This window comes from Haliotis cracherodii, unplaced genomic scaffold (assembly GCF_022045235.1).
Source record: "Haliotis cracherodii isolate W230 unplaced genomic scaffold, xgHalCrac1.p SCAF_16, whole genome shotgun sequence".
Taxonomy (NCBI): Eukaryota; Metazoa; Mollusca; class Gastropoda; order Lepetellida; family Haliotidae; genus Haliotis; species Haliotis cracherodii.
In genome coordinates, this window is record NW_027266271.1 from 4,500,443 (window position 1) to 4,523,635 (window position 23,193).

At 41.5% G+C, this 23,193-nt stretch overlaps 1 protein-coding gene across 4 annotated transcripts in view; it reads left to right on the forward strand.

Annotated features, from left to right (window-relative positions):
* The window catches only part of LOC139463737 (carbamoyl-phosphate synthase [ammonia], mitochondrial-like), a 93,410-nt gene that overhangs the window by 44,003 nt on the left and 26,214 nt on the right, over nt 1–23,193 (forward strand). For all 4 annotated transcript variants that reach the window (XM_071244989.1, XM_071244991.1, XM_071244988.1 and 1 more), the window contains 6 exons: nt 13,637–13,702; nt 14,144–14,278; nt 16,245–16,355; nt 20,951–21,145; nt 21,403–21,624; nt 22,539–22,646. In XM_071244989.1, the coding sequence (XP_071101090.1) occupies nt 13,637–13,702; nt 14,144–14,278; nt 16,245–16,355; nt 20,951–21,145; nt 21,403–21,624; nt 22,539–22,646 (837 nt within the window). The remainder of the gene's footprint in view (nt 1–13,636; nt 13,703–14,143; nt 14,279–16,244; nt 16,356–20,950; nt 21,146–21,402; nt 21,625–22,538; nt 22,647–23,193) is intronic.

The window sequence follows — 23,193 nt, forward strand, 5'->3', positions numbered from 1 at the left end:
TCGAAGTCAAACTTGGGTAAAGAACTCACTTAGATAAATGTGGGGATGTCTCGCAAACTGTTCCGTACGTTTGACGACATTGGTACAAACAAACTATATGTGGGTTCGAACATGGATGGCGTCTGAAATGGGTTTACAACATGCCGGAACGTTCTGGGACACGTCAGTTTCGTAGCTGCGATGTCTCGTAAGTGTTTCCTTACTTTTGACGGCGTTGGTACAAACAAACCATAAGCGGATTCGAACATAGTCGAAGTCAAACATGGGTTAAGAGTGAGTGAGTATGGTTTTACGCCGCTTTTAGCAATATTCCAGCAATATCACGGCGGGGGACACCGGAAATGGGCTTCACACATTGTACCCATGTCGGGAATCGAACCCGGGTCTTCGGCGTAACGAGCGAACGCTTTAACCACTAGGCTACCCGACCGCCCCAAACATGGGTTAAGAACACACTGGGACACCTGTGGTGATGTCTTGTAAACGGTTTATAACATTTGACAGCATTGGTACAAGCAAACCATATGCGGATTCGAACATGGTCGAAGTCAAACATGGGTTAAGAACACTGGGACGCATGTGGTGATGTCTCGCAAACGGTTTATTACATTTGACGGAATTGGTACAAGCAAACCATATGCGGATTCGAACATGGTCGAAGTCAAACGTTGGTTAAGAACATATTAGGACACATGAGGTGATGTCTCACAAGCGGTTCCTTACATTTGGCGGCTCCTTACATTTGACAGCTCTGGTACAAACAAACCATATGCGGATTCGAACATGGTCGACGTCAAACGTGGGTTAAGAACATACTAGGACACATGAGGTGATGTCTCACAAGCGGTTCCTTACATTTGACGGCATTGGTACAAGCAAACCATATGCGGATTCGAACATGGTCGAAGGCAAACATGGGTTAAGAACACTGGGACACATGTGGTGATGTCTCGCTAACGGTTTATTACAAGCAAACCATATGCGGATTCGAACATAGACGGCGTGTGAAATGGGTTTAGAACATCCCGGGACGTTTTGGGACACGTCAATGTCGTAGGGGCAGCGTTTTCTTACTTTTGACAGTCGGTACAACCAAACCATTATGGGATTCGAACATGGACGAGGTCGGAAACAGGATAAGCACTTTATCTCAGCAATGCGACAGCAACCCGGGGCACTGACGAACTCAGAACGCAAATCCTGTTGACTGGAGGTCAACTGACAAAGAAGTTACAGCCTGTTAAAGAGTCACCAAGCCGAAAGGCTAAAGTGTCCCAGTGTTATCGTTCAATTTAATATTATTATTATTTCGCCGATTTTAGTACCAGAGCTAGCATAAAAACCACTGGCTCGATTTTGTTCAAATTTTGTATGTGTATCCAGACACTTAAGTACCAGATACCTCACAAATTCCAAGGCCATAGACCCGAAGACCAAGGGCAGATAACTGAAAAACAATATTTTTTTATAAGCTATATTTGCCCTATTGCTTCGCAACCGCTTGTCCGATTACTTTGGATGTGTCTGCTGCTTTAGGTGCTTGACATTTGATGTTGTTTGACTTTGGTCATTGGTCACGTGGTTTGGCAGCCATATTGGATTCAAGGTTTTCAAAGCTTTTTGGGTGTGTGTGTCTTCTAACGCATACTTCTCTGAATCCACTTTGAAAGGAATGCATTCATACTTTCTGAAAATTGTTTTATACATAACACATCAAATTCTGTTAGCCGATTTTGAATATCTTTTATAGCGACGGACCTATTGGATTTTGATTTTGATTTTTTTTTGCACCGAACTAATACTTTAAAGATCATATCTTGTAAGGTTTTCCACAGAAATTATTGAAAGTTTACATGAAGTTAGTGTGCCATATGTATCTTTTTGTTTGTTCTTGGTTGCATGCTGAAAGTAACACCACTTGGTTGAAATATTTGATTAATATTTGGTACACCCACCGAACTCGCCAATTTCGTGTGACAATTTCCGGTTACTATTTTCTAACGGAGTTGGTACAAGCAAACCCTTTGAGGATTCGAACATGTTCGAGGTCAGATATGGAGTTAGATCAGACTAGGACACCCCGGCACAAGACAATTTCGTAACCGCGATACCCTGCAAGTGGTGCCTACATTTGACAGATTTGGTTCAATGGAACCTTTTGAGGATTCGAACATGGACGTTTGTGCGCAGTGTTACTTGGAGCCCGCCATTGATGCTTGCAGCTTTAATTATTAGGGCTCCAAGCCGAAAGGCTGTAGAGACCTATTGTAATCGTTCGATTTATTATTATTTATTAGGGCTCCAAGCCGAAAGGCTGTAGAGCCCTATTGTAATCGTTCGATTTATTATTATTAGGGCTCCAAGCCGAAAGGCTGTAGAGCCCTATTGTAATCGTTCGATTTATTATTATTAGGGCTCCAAGCCGAAAGGCTGTAGAGCCCTATTGTAATCGTTCGATTTATTATTATTTATTATTATTATTATTATTTATTATTCCGCCGTTTTTTGTTCCAGAGATAGCAGTTTAACCACTGGGTCGATTTTGTTCAAATTTTGTGTGTGTGTGCAAGTTGTTAGGTACCAGATACCACAAAAAACCCAAGGCCGTAGGCCCAATGGCCAAGGGCAGATAACTGAAAAACAAGTATTTTTTGAAGATATATTTCGCCCTATTGCTTCGCAACCGCTCGTCCGATTACTTTCAAACTTTACACATGTCTGCTGCTTCGGGTGCTTAACATTTTCTGTTCTTTGATCTTGGTCATTGGTCACGTGCTTTGGCAGCCATATTGGATTCAAAGTTTTTACAGGGTTTTGGGGGTACCTGTCTTCAAATCCTATCTCCTCTGAATCCAATGCATGAAATGCATCCAAACTTTCTGAGTACTGTCTCCATGCATATCACATCAAACTCTGTTAGCCGATTTGGGATATCTTTTTTAGTTGCTGCCATATTGGATTCAAGGTTTTCACAGGGTTTTTTGGGTGCCTGTCTTCAAATACTATCTCCTCTGAATCCACTGCATGAAATGCTTTCAAACTTTCTGAGAATTGTCTCCACACATAACACACCAAACTCTGTTAGCCGTTTTTGGATATCTGTCTTAGTGACGGCTCTGTTTGATTTTGATTTTGATGATTTCTTTCACCGATTTTTTCCTTTATATAAAGATCACATCTTGTAAGGTTCTCCACAGAAACTATTGAAAGTTTACATGAAGTTAGTCGGGCACATGTATCTCATCTTTTGTTCTTGGCTGCATGCTAAAAGTAACACCGCTTGGTGGTAATATTGACAAAATACCGAATATATCGCTCAGAAAACCTAGGGTTATTTCCCTTTGACCGTCAAGTGTCTTTTGCAGTATGTATGCTGCCCATGAAGATCGGGGTTAGAATTGGTCTTCGGCAACCCATGCTTGTCTTAAGAGGCGATTATCGGGATTCGAACATTGTCTGGGTGGTAAATGGGTTTAGAACACACTGGTTGACTCTGGCACACGCCAATTTCGTAGTGGTGATGTCCTGCAAACGGTGACGGCGTTGGTACAGGCAAACCATTTGAGGATTCGAACATGGTCGAAGTCAAACATGGGTTAAGAACACACTGGGACACATGTTGGGATGTCTGACAAGCGGTTCATTACATTTGACGGCGTTGGTACAGGCAAACCATTTGAGGATTCGAACATTGTCGAAGTCAAACATGGGTTAAGAACACACTGGGACACATGTGGGGACGTCTGACAAGCGGTTCATTACATTTGACGGCGTTGGTACAGGCAAACCATTTGAGGATTCGAACATGGTCGAAGTCAAACATGGGTTAAGAACACACTGGGACACATGTGGGGATGTCTGACAAGCGGTTCATTACATTTGACGGCGTTGGTACAGGCAAACCATTTGAGGATTCGAACATGGTCAAAATTAAACATGGGTTAAGAACACACTGGGACACATGTGGGGATGTCTGACAAGCGGTTCATTACATTTGACGGCGTTGGTACAGGCAAACCATTTGAGGATTCGAACATGGTCGAAGTCAAACATGGGTTAAGAACACACTGGGACACATGTGGGGATGTCTGACAAGCGGTTCATTACATTTGACGGCGTTGGTACAGGCAAACCATATCAGGATTCGAACATGGACGAGGTCGGAAACAGGTTTAGCACTTTATCTCAGCAATACGACATAAACCCGGGGCCCCGACGAACTCAGAACGCTCATCCATTTGACTGGAGCTCAACTGACAAAGACGTTACAGCCTGTTAAAGAGTCACCAAGCCGAAAAGCTGAAGAGTCCCAGTGCTATCGTTCGATTTAATATTATTATTATTCCGCCGATTTTTGTTCCAGAGCTAGCATAATAACCACTGTCTCGATTCTGTTCAAATTTTGTATGTGTATCCAGATACTTATGTACCAGATACCACACAAATTCCAAGGCCGTAGGCCCAAAGACCAAGGGGAGATAACTGAAAAATAAACAATTTTTAAAGCTATATTTAGCCCTGTTGCTTCGCAACCGCTTGTCCAATTACTTTCAAACTTTAGATGTGTCTGCTGCTTTGGATGCTTGACATTTTATGTTCTTTGACTTTGGTCATTGGTCACGTGGTTTGGCAGCCATATTGGATTCAAGGTTTTCACAGTGTCTTTTGGGTACCTGTTTTTAAATGCATACTCTTCTGAGTCCATTGCATGAAATGTTTTCAAACTTTCTGAGAATGGTCTCCTTACATAGCACATCAAACTCTGTTAGCCGATTTTGGATATCTTTTATATCGACGGACCTATTGGATTTTGATTTTGATCATTTTTTTCACCGAAACTTTACTTTGAAGATCATATCTTGTAAGGTTCTCCACAGAAACTATTGAAAGTTTTCATGAAGTTAGTGTGCCATATGCATCTTATTGTTTGTTCTTGGTTGCATGCTAAAAGTAACACCTTTGGTGGTAATATTTGATTAATATTTGGGACACCCCTGGAACACGCCAATTTCGTTGTGGCGATTTCCGGTGACTATTTTGTTACGGAATTGGTACAAGCAAACCCTTAATGGATTCGAACATGTCCGAGGTCGGAAATGGGGTAAGAACAGACTTGGACACCCCGGCACACGACAATTTTGTAGCGGTGATACCCTACAAGTGGTGCCTACATTTGAGGGATTTGGTACAAGGAAACCCTTTGAGGATTCGAACATGGACGTTTGTGCACAGTATAGCTTGGAGCCCGCCATTGCTGCTTTGCAGCTATATTTTATTATTATTATTATTATTTATTATTCCGCCGTTTTTTGTTCCAGAGATAGCAGTTTAACCACTGGGTCGATTTTGTTCAAATTTTGTGTGTGTGTGCAAGTTGTTAGGTACCAGATACCACAAAAAACCCAAGGCCGTAGGCCCAATGGCCAAGGGCAGATAACTGAAAAACAAGTATTTTTTGAAGATATATTTCGCCCTATTGCTTCGCAACCGCTCGTCCGATTACTTTCAAACTTTACACATGTCTGCTGCTTCGGGTGCTTAACATTTTCTGTTCTTTGATCTTGGTCATTGGTCACGTGCTTTGGCAGCCATATTGGATTCAAAGTTTTTACAGGGTTTTGGGGGTACCTGTCTTCAAATCCTATCTCCTCTGAATCCAATGCATGAAATGCATCCAAACTTTCTGAGTACTGTCTCCATGCATATCACATCAAACTCTGTTAGCCGATTTGGGATATCTTTTTTAGTTGCTGCCATATTGGATTCAAGGTTTTCACAGGGTTTTTTGGGTGCCTGTCTTCAAATACTATCTCCTCTGAATCCACTGCATGAAATGCTTTCAAACTTTCTGAGAATTGTCTCCACACATAACACACCAAACTCTGTTAGCCGTTTTTGGATATCTGTCTTAGTGACGGCTCTGTTTGATTTTGATTTTGATGATTTCTTTCACCGATTTTTTCCTTTATATAAAGATCACATCTTGTAAGGTTCTCCACAGAAACTATTGAAAGTTTACATGAAGTTAGTCGGGCACATGTATCTCATCTTTTGTTCTTGGCTGCATGCTAAAAGTAACACCGCTTGGTGGTAATATTGACAAAATACCGAATATATCGCTCAGAAAACCTAGGGTTATTTCCCTTTGACCGTCAAGTGTCTTTTGCAGTATGTATGCTGCCCATGAAGATCGGGGTTAGAATTGGTCTTCGGCAACCCATGCTTGTCTTAAGAGGCGATTATCGGGATTCGAACATTGTCTGGGTGGTAAATGGGTTTAGAACACACTGGTTGACTCTGGCACACGCCAATTTCGTAGTGGTGATGTCCTGCAAACGGTGACGGCGTTGGTACAGGCAAACCATTTGAGGATTCGAACATGGTCGAAGTCAAACATGGGTTAAGAACACACTGGGACACATGTTGGGATGTCTGACAAGCGGTTCATTACATTTGACGGCGTTGGTACAGGCAAACCATTTGAGGATTCGAACATTGTCGAAGTCAAACATGGGTTAAGAACACACTGGGACACATGTGGGGACGTCTGACAAGCGGTTCATTACATTTGACGGCGTTGGTACAGGCAAACCATTTGAGGATTCGAACATGGTCGAAGTCAAACATGGGTTAAGAACACACTGGGACACATGTGGGGATGTCTGACAAGCGGTTCATTACATTTGACGGCGTTGGTACAGGCAAACCATTTGAGGATTCGAACATGGTCAAAATTAAACATGGGTTAAGAACACACTGGGACACATGTGGGGATGTCTGACAAGCGGTTCATTACATTTGACGGCGTTGGTACAGGCAAACCATTTGAGGATTCGAACATGGTCGAAGTCAAACATGGGTTAAGAACACACTGGGACACATGTGGGGATGTCTGACAAGCGGTTCATTACATTTGACGGCGTTGGTACAGGCAAACCATATCAGGATTCGAACATGGACGAGGTCGGAAACAGGTTTAGCACTTTATCTCAGCAATACGACATAAACCCGGGGCCCCGACGAACTCAGAACGCTCATCCATTTGACTGGAGCTCAACTGACAAAGACGTTACAGCCTGTTAAAGAGTCACCAAGCCGAAAAGCTGAAGAGTCCCAGTGCTATCGTTCGATTTAATATTATTATTATTCCGCCGATTTTTGTTCCAGAGCTAGCATAATAACCACTGTCTCGATTCTGTTCAAATTTTGTATGTGTATCCAGATACTTATGTACCAGATACCACACAAATTCCAAGGCCGTAGGCCCAAAGACCAAGGGGAGATAACTGAAAAATAAACAATTTTTAAAGCTATATTTAGCCCTGTTGCTTCGCAACCGCTTGTCCAATTACTTTCAAACTTTAGATGTGTCTGCTGCTTTGGATGCTTGACATTTTATGTTCTTTGACTTTGGTCATTGGTCACGTGGTTTGGCAGCCATATTGGATTCAAGGTTTTCACAGTGTCTTTTGGGTACCTGTTTTTAAATGCATACTCTTCTGAGTCCATTGCATGAAATGTTTTCAAACTTTCTGAGAATGGTCTCCTTACATAGCACATCAAACTCTGTTAGCCGATTTTGGATATCTTTTATATCGACGGACCTATTGGATTTTGATTTTGATCATTTTTTTCACCGAAACTTTACTTTGAAGATCATATCTTGTAAGGTTCTCCACAGAAACTATTGAAAGTTTTCATGAAGTTAGTGTGCCATATGCATCTTATTGTTTGTTCTTGGTTGCATGCTAAAAGTAACACCTTTGGTGGTAATATTTGATTAATATTTGGGACACCCCTGGAACACGCCAATTTCGTTGTGGCGATTTCCGGTGACTATTTTGTTACGGAATTGGTACAAGCAAACCCTTAATGGATTCGAACATGTCCGAGGTCGGAAATGGGGTAAGAACAGACTTGGACACCCCGGCACACGACAATTTTGTAGCGGTGATACCCTACAAGTGGTGCCTACATTTGAGGGATTTGGTACAAGGAAACCCTTTGAGGATTCGAACATGGACGTTTGTGCACAGTATAGCTTGGAGCCCGCCATTGCTGCTTTGCAGCTATATTTATTATTATTATTATTATTATTATGATTATTATTATTATTTATTATTCCGCCGTTTTTTGTTCCAGAGATAGCAGTTTAACCACTGGCTCGATTTTGTTCAAATTTTGTGTGTGTGTGTGTGTGTGCAAGTTGTTAGGTACCAGATACCACAAAAATTCCAAGGCCGTAGGCCCTTTGGCCAAGGGCAGATAACTGAAAAACAAGTATTTTTTGAAGATATATTTCGCCTTATTGCTCCGCAACCGCTTGTCCGATTACTTTCAAACTTTACACATGTCTGCTGCTTCGGGTGCTTAACAGTTAATGTTCTTTAATCTTGATCATTGGTCACGTGGTTTGGCAGCCATATTGGATTCAAAGTTTTTACAGGGTTTTGGGGGTACCTGTCTTCAAATCCTATCTCCTCTGAATCCAATGCATGAAATGCATCCAAACTTTCTGAGTACTGTCTCCATATATACACAGTAAAAAAAGTGTTGCACCCCCTATACTTTTTCATGGAGGGGTGTTTTGAAAGGGTGTAAAGATAACCGAATAAATATTATAACCAGGATTTCGTGTACACAACACACCAGTGTATTGTCTATACAATGAACTTAAATGGGGTATTCCATGACCTTATGGCATGTAATAATCTCATGCTGAACTTTTACGAAAAATGAACGAACAACGAAGACGCATTAAGTATGGTGACATCTCAACAATTTTTAGTGACCAAATTCATCCAATAGGGTAAGAATGTCATATGGAGATTTGACGAACACAGTAAGTCAATATCGAGAACTTCCACCAAGCACTTGGATCACAGCTTGAAGTCTTCGTCTCATACCCCTCACCAGACGTTGGAATCGCTCCATGGGCAGCTGCTGCCACTCCTCGTGTAATGCTGCTTCCAATTCACGCAAGTTCTGTGGAGGAGGGTCCCGACGATAAATCAGGCGTCCCAAAATGTCCCATACATGTTCCAGAGGATTCAGATCTGGACTCATTGCTGGCCATGGAATCTGCGTCAGAGCATTGTTGTGGATAACCTGGGTCACAGCTCGTGAACGATGTGGTCTGGCATTGTCATCCATGAATATCGGTCTGGTGGCCAGTGGATGATTGTCAAAATGGGGCACCACAACTGGATTCAGCACCTCTTGGATGTAGCGCTCCCCTGTCAAGTTGCCTCGTATGGTCACTAAATCAAGCTTACAATCAAATGAGAAGCATCCCCAGACCATAACAGATCCACCTCCATATGGTACAGTTGGCATGATGTTTCTTGCAGTATAAGCTGTTCCAGGACGCCTCCATACTCTCACTCTGCCATCCACAACATGCAGAAGGAACCTGCTTTCGTCCGACCAGTGGACTCTTCTCCAGGACCTCAAGTTCCAGTTCTGTCTCAGTCTACACCAGGCTAGACGTAGTCGTTTGTGGTTGTCTGTGAGTTTAGGTCGCTTGATAACCCTTCTGGACTTCAACCCTGCAGCTTTAAGACGATTTCTCACGGTCTGGGTACTGAACTGTTGACGAGGAAGCCAAAGACGTTTCAAGGTTGTGATTGTAGCAAATGGATGACGCCTTACCACCCTCAACAACGCTCTGTCATCTCTAACTGTGGTCTTACGTGGTCTGCCAGAGGGTCTGCGATTCCTTACATCATTAGTTTGTGCGTGTTTTCTGACCAAACGGCTTATTGTTGAGTAGTGATGTCCGGTTCTTCTGCCAATCTCCTTGAACGAAAGACCTGCTCCATGAAGGCCAATAATCTGCCACTTGACTGCTTCTGACAATCGTCTACCCGGCAATAAACTGGGCTGTCAGAGAACATCTTTTATAGGCGATGTTGAGCTTAAGAAGATACTGCAATCTGCAAATGTCATGCACCATGCAATTCACGTGCTGATTGCTACGTTTTGGTGATCATCTTCCCTCCGAAAACATTACACATTTCACATCAGATCCCCAAGGAATACCTACCATTAAAACCAGAGTCGGGCGTTTTAAATGTTGTGATGTATCAAACGTATTAATGTGGGGGTGCAACACTTTTTTTACTGTGTATATATCACATCAAACTCTGTTAGCCGATTTTGGATATCTTTTTTAGTTGCTGCCATATTGGATTCAAGGTTTTCACAGGGTTTTTTGGGTACCTGTCTTCAAATACTATCTCCTCTGAATCCACTAAATGAAATGCTTTCAAACTTTCTGAGAATTGTCTCCACACATAACACACCAAACTCTGTTAGCCGTTTTTGGATATCTGTCTTAGTGACGGCTCTGTTTGATTTTGATTTTGATGATTTCTTTCACCGAATTTTTCCTTTATATAAAGATCACATCTTGTAAGGTTCTCCACAGAAACTATTGAAAGTTTACATGAAGTTAGTCGGGCACATGTATCTCATCTTTTGTTCTTGGCTGCATGCTAAAAGTAACACCGCTTGGTGGTAATATTGACAAAATACCGAACATATCGCTCAGAAAACCTAGGGTTATTGCCCTTTGACCGTCAAGTGTCTTTTGCAGTATGTATGCTGCCCTTGAAGATCGGGGTTAGAATTGGTCTTCGGCAACCCATGCTTGTCTTAAGAGGCGATTATCGGGATTCGAACATTGTCTGGGTGGTAAATGGGTTTAGAACACTCTGGTTGACTCTGGCACACGCCAATTTCGTAGTGGTGATGTCCTGCAAACGGTGACTATCTTTTGACGGAGTTGGTACAAGCAAACCCTTTGAGGATTCGAACATGAGGATTCGAGGTCGGAAATGGGTTAAGAACACACTGGGACATATGTGGGGATATCTCACAAGAGGTTCATTACATTTAATGGCGTTGGTACAGGCAAACCATTTGAGGATTCGAACATTTTCAAAGTCAAACAAGGGTTAAGAACACACTGGGACACATGTAGTGATGTCTGACAAGCGGTTCATAACAATTGACGGCGTTGGTACAGGCAAACCATTTGAGGATTCGAACATGGTCGAAGTCAAACATGGGTTAAGAACACACTGGGACACACGTGGTGATGTCTGACAAGCGGTTCATTACATTTGGCGGCATTGGTACAGGCAAACCATGTAAGGATTCGATCATGGTCGAAGTCAAACATGGGTTAAGAACACACCGGGACACATGTAGTGATGTCTGACAAGCGTTTCATTACATTTGACGGCGTTGGTACAGGCAAACCATATGAGGATTCGAACATGGTCGAAGTCAAACATGGGTTAAGAACACACTGGGACACACGTGGTGATGTCTGACAAGCGGTTCATTACATTTGGCGGCGTTGGTACAGGCAAACCATTTGAGGATTCGAACATGGACGAGGTCGGAAACAGGTTTAGCACTTTATCTCAGCAATACGACATAAACCCGGGGCCCTGACGAACTCAGAACGCTCATCCATTTGACTGGAGCTCAACTGACAAAGAAGTTATAGTCTGGTTAGGAGTCACCAAGCCGAAAAGCTGAAGAGTCCCAGTGCTATCGTTCGATTTAATATTATTATTATTCCGCCGATTTTTGTACCAGAGCTATCATAATAACCACTGCCTCGATTCCATTCAAATTTTGTATGTGTATCCAGATACTTACGTACCAGATACCACACAAATTCAAAGGCCGTAGGCCCAAAGACCAAGGGCAGATAACTGAAAAATAAGCAATTTTAAAAGCTGTATTTTGCCCTATTGCTTCGCAACCGCTTGTCCGATTACTTTCAAACTTTAGATGTGTCTGCTGCTTTGGGTGCTTGACATTTGATGTTCTTTGACTTTGGTCATTGGTCACGTGGTTTGGCAGCCATATTGGATTCAAGGTTTTCCTATTGTCTTTTGGGTACCTGTCTTTAAATGCATACTCCCCTGAATCCATTCAATGAAATGTTTTCACACTTTCTGAGAATGGTCTCCATACATAGCACATCAAACTCTGCCAGCCGATTTTGGATATCTTTTAAATCGAAAGACCTATTGGATTTTGATTTTGATCAGTTTTTTTCACCGAAACTTTACTTTAAAGATCATATATTGTAAGGTTCCCCACAGAAACTATTGAAAGTTATCATGAAGTTAGTGTGCCATATCCATCTTATTGTTTTGTTCTTGGTTGCATGCTAAAAGTAACACCGTTGGTAGTAATATTTGATTAATATTTTGGACACCCCTGGAACACGCCAATTTGGTTGTGGCGATTTCCGGTGACTATTTTGTTCCGGAATTGGTACAAGCAAACCCTTAATTGATTCGAACATGTCCGAGGTCGGAAATGGGGTAAGAACAGACTTGGACACCCCGGCTCACGACAATTTCGTAGCGGCGATACCCTACAAGTGGTGCCTACATTTGAGGGATTTGGTACAAGGAAACCCTTTGAGGATTCGAACATGGACGTTTGTGCACAGTATACTTTGGATCCCGCCATTGCTGCTTTGCAGCTATATTATCCTTTGTTTTCTTGTTGTTGTTGTAGGTGGCGGTGGTGTCACTTTCACTTATTACAATACATAGAGGAGATACCTTGACGAAAACATTTGCAAATTATTAATGCTAAACAATTGACAAAAAGAGAAAAGACACCGTCCTGTTAAATGTCTTTCGGAGTGGATTAACATCTGTGCGTGATGTTGTCATTGATAGAAGATACAAACTGAAAAAGAGGAAACAAACCCATCCAAAGTTTGTCGGCAGTACACGCACAGTTTGTAGTTGTTCCCCACTGACAAGGCCTCAAACAATTTGTGTGGTATCTGGTACGTAAGTATCTGGATACACATACACAATTTGAATGGAATCGAGGCAGTGGTTATTATGCTAGCTCTGGTACAAAAATCGGCGGAATAATAATAATATTAAATCGAACGATAGCACTTGGACTCTTTAGCTTTTCGGCTTGGTGACTCTGAACCAGACTGTAACTTCTTTGTCAGTTGAGCTCCAGTCAAATGGATGAGCGTTCTGAGTTCGTCAGGGTTTATGTCGTATTGCTGAGATAAAGTGCTAAACCTGTTTCCGACCTCGTCCATGTTCGAATCCTCAAATGGTTTGCCTGTACCAACGCCGTCAAATGTAATGAACCGCTTGTCAGACATCACCACGTGTGTCAAAGTGTGTTCTTAACCCATGTTTGACTTCGACCATGATCGAATCCTCAAATGGTTTGCCTGTACCAACGCCGTCAAATATAATGAACCGCTTGTCAGACATCACCACATGTGTCCCAGTGTGTTCTTAACCCATGTTTGACTTCGACCATGTTCGAATCCTCAAATGGTTTGGTGGAGCCGAGATAAATGAACTGATTCACCACCTCCAGCTCGTATCTGTAAATGGAGATCGCTGTAGGATGCTCGATGCTTTAGTTTTTTCCTTCAAGTAAGCCAGATTGAGCAGCTTCCTATCCGTGTAGGTAGGCTCTAAAGGTTGAGGGTTCAAAGACATGCTTCAGCATATCTGCGAAGACGATTCCAAACAGGGTAGGGGCACGTAAACAGCCACTGCGGTGGTTATCCTTGATGGTATTTTAAGATGTGCCTTGGCAATATGTTTTTCGTTTTCAGATAGACACGTTGGCAGCTGAATATCCGGCCCAAACCAACTACCTGTATTGCACCTATAACGGCATGGTGGGCTGAGTATTTTGTTCCATTGTATATCTGATGGTTTAGAACAAAATGAGTCGATATACTAATTCGCGTAGATTTACCTGAATTTCTTTCTTCCTTAATCGGGATGACCGTCACATCGACACATCGAATTAATATAAAGGTAGCTGAGTCGCAACACAAGATTTGAATAAGATTAAGTTAAACAAATGATGCAGTGAAAACCATGTGTTGCATTGGACTTTGTATGATCTATGAGATAGCAAACACTTTAACCACTAGGATTCCAACCGTCCCTAGATTGGTATCAGATCAATACTATATTCTATGTATAGTTTGGTTTGCATGATATTTCATAGATAACTAAGAACATATTTATATTCATTTAAGAACTCTGTGAACTGATCTATGAAAGACCTTGTTGATGGCAACTTGGTGTTTAGGATGACGATATTGTTCCAGGAACATGATGTATCCTTCAAGGATCATGGCTGCATGGTTTTGGGATGCGGCCCGTATCACATCGGAAGCAGCGTTGAATTCGATTGGTGCGCCGTTTCCTGCATCAGAACACTGCGGGATCTTGGAAAGAAAACAGTTAGGTTCAAAGAACACATAATAACATTTTTAACTCCGTAGTGAACAACAGGACCGTGTAATTAATAATAAAAATAAACAAACTCGTCCTCGTCTGCGAGTTTGTTTGGTATTATTATCAGTTACATTATCTTTTGTTATGTCAACATTAGCGTTTTTTCAGAGTGTAAACCCCTTGGATGCCACAGCGACACATATGTCCCTCCTCTTCAACCCTCACTTCGAAATCGAATAAAATTCAAAATACATCACGCAGACTAATACACTTCATGTGCACAGTTTTGAACTCCCCCTTCTGTTTATCATTTACTGTCATTTTAGGCAATTCAAAAATACTGAAAGTGACTTCTGAAAATTAGATACATTGTCAACCTCGCCAAATCACAATTCACGGCGCTATATAAATATTTATTGTGTGTTTAGAAATCTGAATATCGGATATTTACTCGAATAATTAAAATAGAAAAAAAGCATATCAGGGATCATGGGTATCAAATCACTAATGATAATTCTGAAACGTCGCTGATAAGCCGAGAATCGTTTAGAATGTTTTGGAAAATACGCATACACAAACGCCGAAGTTTTCGTTCCGCCATATTGGATTGGATTGTGTTTATACAAAATGCCGGTTATGAGACGCCTATTCGATCTGGTATATTTCAAACTCAGCTGCTATACATGCATCCCCGAATTCCTCATACATTTTTGAAATGGTCTTTGTCACCAATGCAAATTATCTAGATGAAATCATGCGAAATAAATTAGGTATGGAAACGAAAACTGTGCTCGGAAAACTGTACTTGCTGAAATGAAAACAAAGCAAAATTCAGATTTTACACTGTGTAGCATTTTTAGAGGTACTTTCGTCTAATTGTTGCATACATTGGCTCGATCACGCCTTTGAGAGTATTCATGGGAAGAATATCGTTGCACTAATTATGGAAAAATAGAATACTAAACGAGCTCCCGTGTAAAACCAATTTTATGAAACGATCGTTGTGCGTGCTTTAGCGTCAGTCATGGCGTCGCACAGGACGGAAACTTTTACGGCTTCTGTTGAATTTACCACATCATTGTAATGTGTATATGTGTATTTATTACTTGCCCGTGAAGAGATCACACGTTTAATAAACATACAGCGGTATTGCACATTGTGTAATACCAAAACGCGTGCTTATGTACTCTCGGATCGCGTTTCACGAACAAATATTGAAAGCTCTCAACATCCCTTGGCTTATTCAACGACATTGCGTGTGGAGTTGATAGATCACTGAGAGGAGCTTGTGCACACTTGATGACCCAAGCAGCCCTGTTGCTAGGCTGACGTCACATGGAGCTGTTTCACCGATGGATCCACAAACACAATTCCACAAATTACGTCATCGGGTATTGTGACGTTATTGTAAACTTTGAGGTGCAAGGCCCGTTCCACAAGTCGATCGTATCGCAGCGCAACGACAGTCGTTAGTCTAAGTTAAAGTATGTGAGTTGCGTTAGTCTTAGCCCTACGATAATTTTGTGAATTCTAAAGGTGGACGTTGTATGGTGTTTGAAGTATTATTCTGTTAAACTCATTTGGACTATGCCGTAGGTGTCAGCCTATTCATACTCAACAGTATAATTCTAAAAACGCAAGTAATAAATAAAATACTTAACTCGCTCTCGTATAAAACCAATTTTATGAAACTCATGAATAGTTGTGGTATCTGACTCGCTTTCGCTCGTCAGATACCACAACTATTCATGAGTTTCATAAAATTGGTATTACCCATGAGCTCGCTTTGTATTCTATATTTATGTGTGCTTCAGTTTTTCTTTCTTGCAGCGGATGTATGGTGCAGCCTTCACATGAAAAAGGCAGGCCTATACTATTATCACCTGAAAGTATTTTATAAATCAGGTATAGGAAGTGTCATAGAACATTAACTTTCATCAGTTCATTATGTGTCTGATGTTTTGTCGACAGGTTGTTGTGAACCATAATCCGGAAACTGTCAGCACCGATTTTGATGAATGTGACCGTCTCTACTTCGAAGAATTGTCTTTGGAAAGGGTACTGGACATCAACGAACAAGAGGTAAGCTGATTCACAGACGAGCTGTAGTTAAAGTAGGCTAGATAGTTTTACCCCATGGCGCTTGTAGTAACTAAACCAAGTTGCATACTTAAATATATATCCCACGAAGACAAAATAACTTATAATTTTGGTTACATTAGGAAGACCTCAAACTAATGTTTTTATCATCAATGATATCATTAACCCCTCAAAAATGCATGTGTGATATTTGGTGTATATATATGGAATATTTTGGGATAACGTTATTTGAAACATGAATATGATGTCATTTGGTACCATATCCATAACCCATACATAACAATACAAATAACACCGCATGAGAATCTTGGGATACATGAATGTGCAACAGCATGGATAGGCCTACAAACGTTGTCTGAAGTCCAACAAACAACGTCGTTGCACACTTGGGAGCAGGAGAATCGCAATCAGCTGAAACCTGGCCATTCCACATGTTCCTTTGGTATCTGTACCAACCAAAACAGACAGACCACATGTTACAAAGGCTGCCTAGCACCGTTTCAAACGATTCAGCCATTTCCAGCAGTATCCCCACTTCCAGGATTGTGAATCTAGAGAGTACAAAACCCTCATGAGGCAGGTGTCCGAGCCAGACAGCCTGTCAGAGGTATTGTCGTGATGCAACAACATCATCAACTGTGTCGTCAAGCACGCAGAGTATGGTCTAACCAGTGATGGAAAACTGTTTGGTTCAGTGACGAGTCAAGATATATGCCTCATGGTACTGATGGGAATGCCAGAGTAATTGTATATGGAAGGTCGACAGATTGAGTGGCTGTTTCCCAAACTGGTAGATCTGATGCAAGTGCAAGGCAGCCAGAGCAATGCCCTTGTGATGAAATCCTAAAACCGCACGTTGTTCCCCTTATGAACTATACTAAAGTCATCTTTCATCACTGCAGTATTAGATCGTAAACTGCACGTGAAACAACAACATTCCAACGAAACCACAACGTGTGATCCATACCCATATTTCGTCCTTGGGCAGGATATGCCTGGCAGTATTTGATGCTATTGGTGTCTTGACCCTGACGGTTGCATGTTTCGTGAAATGTCTTTATGTTGAAAACGTCCACTGTTTGCTACTACCTCACCACTCATCTAGTCTTGCGTTTCTTTCTTGGGGTTGTATGTATCATTTCGAGGATAGGGCCTTGATATGAACAGATTTTTGGTCAGGATAAGTCAAAGCCAAAGCATTCAGCCACATACATTATATTTGATTTCTGCATGTAGTCTTACCATACCCGAGAAGTTTCGGGTTAGAATTGGTCTGCAAAACCCCAAACTTGTCCTAATATAAGAGTTGACTAACAGGATCGGGTGGTCAGGCTCGCTGACTTGTTTGATGTTTGTCATCCTATCCCAATTGCGTAGATCGATGTTCATGAATTAAGTCACTGGATTGTCTGGTCCAGATGTTTTTCACATAGCTGGAATATTGCTGAGTGTGGCTTTAAACAACAAACAGATGTCGGTATCATGTCTGCAAAAGATTAATCTTATCATTAACATCAATGGGAATAGGGATTGTATCATGATTGCCAGCTATCTGTTCCTAAAACTTGGTAGTTGTTTCTGTTAATGCAGTGTCTAAGCTACATAGAAGTATCATACTTTCAGAAATTATATCCTGGTTGAGTATATATGTGTTTTCTAAAAAAAATGAAATTACAGACCGGACTTAATTCCTAATTACGTAGGTTTGGAAGTGTATGTTATAGTTTTGAGGAATTCCTGAAAAGGTTTTGATTGTGCTATTTCCGCTTTTGTATTTTCTGAAACTTTGTTTCATACTTCGTATCGGTTTTATCCCCCGCCATGAAGTGGAAGGGGGATATAGGAATGGGTGCCGTCTGTCCATATTTCCGTCCTTCCGTCCGTCCGTCACATTTCGTTTCCAGAGCAGAACACAAAAACCATGTGAGATATCTTAACCAGACTTGGCACATAGATAGTTCAAGTGGTGAACTGGTGCCTTTTGATAGTTTAGGATTTTTACCCCAAAATCTTTTTTTCGAGTTTCCATGGCAACGACTGACTTCGACTGGAAATGTCAGTAGTCCTCGTTTCCGGAGCAGATGTTGAAAACCGCAACATATTTCTTCACCAAACTTGGCACATAATGTTATCTCGCAGTATTGAATACATTTCCTTTCTTGTTGGTAAGTTCTGCATTGCTTGTGTGTATGTTCCTCCAAAAGGGGGCGGTCGGGTAGCCTAGTGGTTAAAGCGTTCGCTCGTCACGCAGGAGACTCGGGTTCGAATATCGACATGGGTACAATGTGTGAAGCCCATTTCTGGTGTCCCCCGCCGTGATATTGCTGGAATATTGCTAAAAGCGGCGTAAAACCATACTCACTCACTCACTCACTCCTCCAAAAGTGTCATGGACACGGTTGTCACATTCACTTACTAACTTCATGCAGAAATTTCAGGATCTCTCCAAGCAGCATGAATGTGAACATGTCCTAGTTACTGGGGATTTCAACTGTGATCTGAGTGAAAAACTGAAACTTGAAACTTGATCAGTGTAACTGATCTTAAACCTACTCATCTGTATAAACACTGCCTTCTATACTGTATATATTCTTGCCAACCATACTCTGTACTTCACTTGCTTGATAACAGTGTTAGAACCTACACCGGTCTTGTCTGAAGAGGATGGTTGTCAAAATGAGGGACTACCACTGGACGAAGAACGGCATCTTGGTATTGTTGCCCATTTAGGTTTCCACGAATTGTCACCAGCGGAAGTTTGCAGCCGAAGGAAACGCAACTCCATATCATGACAGAACCCCCGCCACATGCTTCAGGTCTTCTGGATGTTCCTTGGTGCAAAACGAGTGTTACGTTGCCTCCAAACACGTATTCAACCATCAACAGTTCGCAGCAGCATTCGACACTCGTTAGACCAATGGATCCTTCTCCAGTTGGCCAAGTTCCATCGACTACGGGCACGACACCATATCAGACGATTCCGCATGTGCCTCTCAGTCAGTTGAGGACCTTTTACTGGTCTTCTGGCGTTATAACCAGCCGCTCGCCGAGCGTCTCTGATGGGTAATCCACTGCAGTCTTAAATCTGTTGAAGTGGCAATCTGTCTGACTATCCTGAAAAGACGTCTATCCTCTCTGTTAGATGTCTTTATTGGCCTACCAGACCTATGCCTGTCATTGACGTCATTGATTTGACCATGTTTGACAATCAAACGAGTGATAACACTGTGATGACGACCCATTTGTCTTGCAATGGCCCTCCTGCATGACATGCCAGCATTTTTCATGCCTATCACTTGCCATCTCTCAGCGTTCGTTAACTTTCTCCTCACCATGGCTGATTTTCAACCTCTATTGGAAGGGGAATCTCACACAGGAGCAAAATGCAACCACGTGTCTGAAACTTGAATTTCACTATTTATGGGGTAGGGGAACTGCAGCAACACGTAAAGCACGCTTTCCTTGTGGTATCTGGACAAATTTGGGTTCATGAAACTATGGAAGCCTAATTCAGTCATACATCATCATATTTCGTATTTCTGATTCCCACACGTGAAATCAAGAGACTATGAATATGGTGGCGCTTAACTTTTGTGCATGTGTATAGTTATTTATTCTATCATAAACTGCAGATGCAACAACAGTAATAACTTTTTCAGTGCTGCAATTCGGCCAATTACAAAAAGGTCCAGTGAACATACTTCACAAGAGCTAATGCATTGCACACAACCGGACATGTCATGGGATATGAGTATTTCATGCTTGTTTTCACTGTTATGGGGATTACTTTTGTCAAATGCATCAAATTTTAAAGTTTACAATATGTGAAAACTGAATGGAAACAGATTATACGGTGAATATGTCCTAGTTATATCAAATAACACTGTCATGAGGTGACCAAAGATCCAGCAAGAATGAATATTTGATACATCCATCATGCTGGTTATAAACCTCTTTTTATCAGTTAACAGTATGGTCAAGGCTAACCATATGCTGTAGATAATGGTTTAATGCTTGTTCTAATGGTCGCTAGATGAACCGAACTTTGATCAATTCGCACTTTATTGGACATGTATATTCACAAACTTGAAGTGCTGTAGTTGGGCCTATGCGCTAAACATTTGTACTGGAGTACCCAACCCAAGCTGCTTCTTAAACAGCAGGTGTTCACAATCATTACTGGGTGCTGTACACCACTGTTCTCCTCTATATAGGCTGCGTCTGCTCTGATAATTGCACGTATTTCATATTGTGTTTTGATTAACTGCTGTATGGCATTTATATTGAAGGTGATTTGGGCGGACAAGACTAAAAATAAAATTACATGCTAAATCGATGGTATTTTTGGAAGGTGATTTGGGCGGACAAGACTAAAAATAAAATTACATGCTAAATCGATGGTATTTTTTGTCTTTACTGTTGAAAATAAATAACATGTATACTGCATACTCTACTTGCTTTTCTTTTGCGTGTGAGTATATGTTGTCGTTGCCTCCCTGAGCACGGAACATAAAGTACAGGTATTGTTTGCTCATGTGATTATATGATAGGAATATGATATGTGGCCTCTGTTCAAGCGCTGTGAAGGAGTTATAGTATCTGTCGGTGGACAAATCCCCAACAACTTGGCCCTTCCTCTTCACAAGAGAGGAGTGCGAATCCTGGGTACAAGCCCACTCATGATAGACAACGCTGAAAATAGACCAGTGTTTTCCGCTATATGTGACACTCTTAGCATCCGCCAGCCTGAGTGGAGGTCCCTCACCACACTGGTACGTACATTCACTCACTCACTAACTCACTCACAAGATATGAGATGGGCGTGTCGCGAGTATTGCTATGTGGAAATACATTACCTCCTGAGGGTGGCTCAGTATAATCCGTCACAAGGTTAAAAAGTTTTGGACATTTTCTTATTAAAGACACTTTACTTGAGAACTAACGTCTTTCAAGCGTGGCATTTATTCATTCACAAAACTCGTACAATGTAACTGACTTATATTTATGAATAAACATGTTTCCCATCTAGGATGAAGCTTTAGACTTTGCTGCAACTGTTGGATACCCTTGTTTGTTGAGGCCATCCTACATTCTCAGTGGCTCAGCAATGAATGTGGCGTACACACCTGAGGAGTTGAACGGATACCTGCAAGAAGCAGCGCAGATTTCAAACGAATACCCAGTTGTCATAACAAAATTCTACACTGGATCTCGTGAAGTTGAGATGGATGCGATTGCTTCTGATGGAGTTGTAAGTTATCTGTTTGTCACTGCCAACATGCACATTGACGTACGTGTTTCAACATTATAAATGCCACTGTTATAAACATTTGACATATTTTTCAGTAGATTGTTCATTTATATATCTTTCGATGTTTTCAACGCCCCTGTAGGATATTCATTTGTCAAATGTCACAATGCTCATGTAGTCTGTTTTTGACTCTATCAGATGTATCTAAGGGTTGGCTAGAATTTCCCACGTCCCGTTCCAAAGTCCTTTGATCATTTATGTCATGTATCAAAATTATTGTCACGGTGATACTCGTGAAGAAATACGTTAACCCCCAAAACGAGAAACATTTACAGTATGTATGAAAGACCTCGTTGGGATTCCAGTGTGGAATAGATTCCTGATGAATAGGCAAGGACTTTAAGAAAGTGGTCATATGTAACATATGTTATATTTAGGATTACACTTTCTTTAGTAATTACAAAAAACTATTATTTTTGGGCTGGAGTACCATCTGGGATTCGAATTCGGCCGTCGTAGCCAATTTACACTTATCAGAGGGGTACACGAAGTACGTGGTCTAGACTACAAATTATCGGACTTTATGTGACGCGTGATGAGATGAGTGGGTTAGGTCGTTGACTTTGCGTGCTGTTGATTCCATGCCATACACTGCAAGTGTGGTTTCGAATACCCGATTGGACTAATTTACTAAGAACGTGTAATCCCAAATATAAATTCCATGTTTAATTCCAAATGTTTTATTGATTATCATATGAACCGATTAAGTAAGGAGTAGTCGGACTGCCCGAGACACTTAAATGTACATTTTATGTATTCAGAGAGTTCACTGTAATTATTCAAAAATATATGTGTAACTTACTAAAACCCACGTCTCATCTGGTGTCAGTGATACATGGTTCAGTGGCTTTCAGATTGTTAGCCATGCTGTAAGTGAACATGTGGAGAACGCTGGTGTTCACAGTGGTGATGCGACATTGATTCTGCCGACACAAACAATAAGTGAAGAAGCCCTGACTGTGGTAAGGTGTTTGACACTATTCCTTAACATTCATTTCTATTCCATACTGCATGTACGTAATATATACTATCCACAAAATGTAGTGGATATTCGAAAATAACAGATGATGCCAGAAATACAAAATGGTCATGGATGCATAGGTAAAAGGAAGGACTAATCAATTCAAGCAAACGTGTTGGCGGTTTATTGTAAGGGTGCAAAACAAGAAAGACGAAAGGCGTCTGTGAACAAAACATGGACCAGCATGGCGCGCAAACGGGACAACTATTGCCTCTAGTATCCTGCATCGGTAGGAGTGTCCAGTGACCCTCCCTCGACAATATGCAGTGGCATTCTGGCAGTCCTAGTAATCCCGCACCATGTCATTACAGATCCAACCCCCCCCCCCCCCCCCCCCCCCCCCCCCAATCTGTCATGTTGCCGTCCGTTTACTTCCAATGACGTTTGTTAGGGCGCCTCCAGTCACGTTGACGCCTATCTAGTCCTGAGTGAATCTGGACTCATCTGAAAACATGACATGAGACCATTGTCTATTTCCCCAGTTTCTA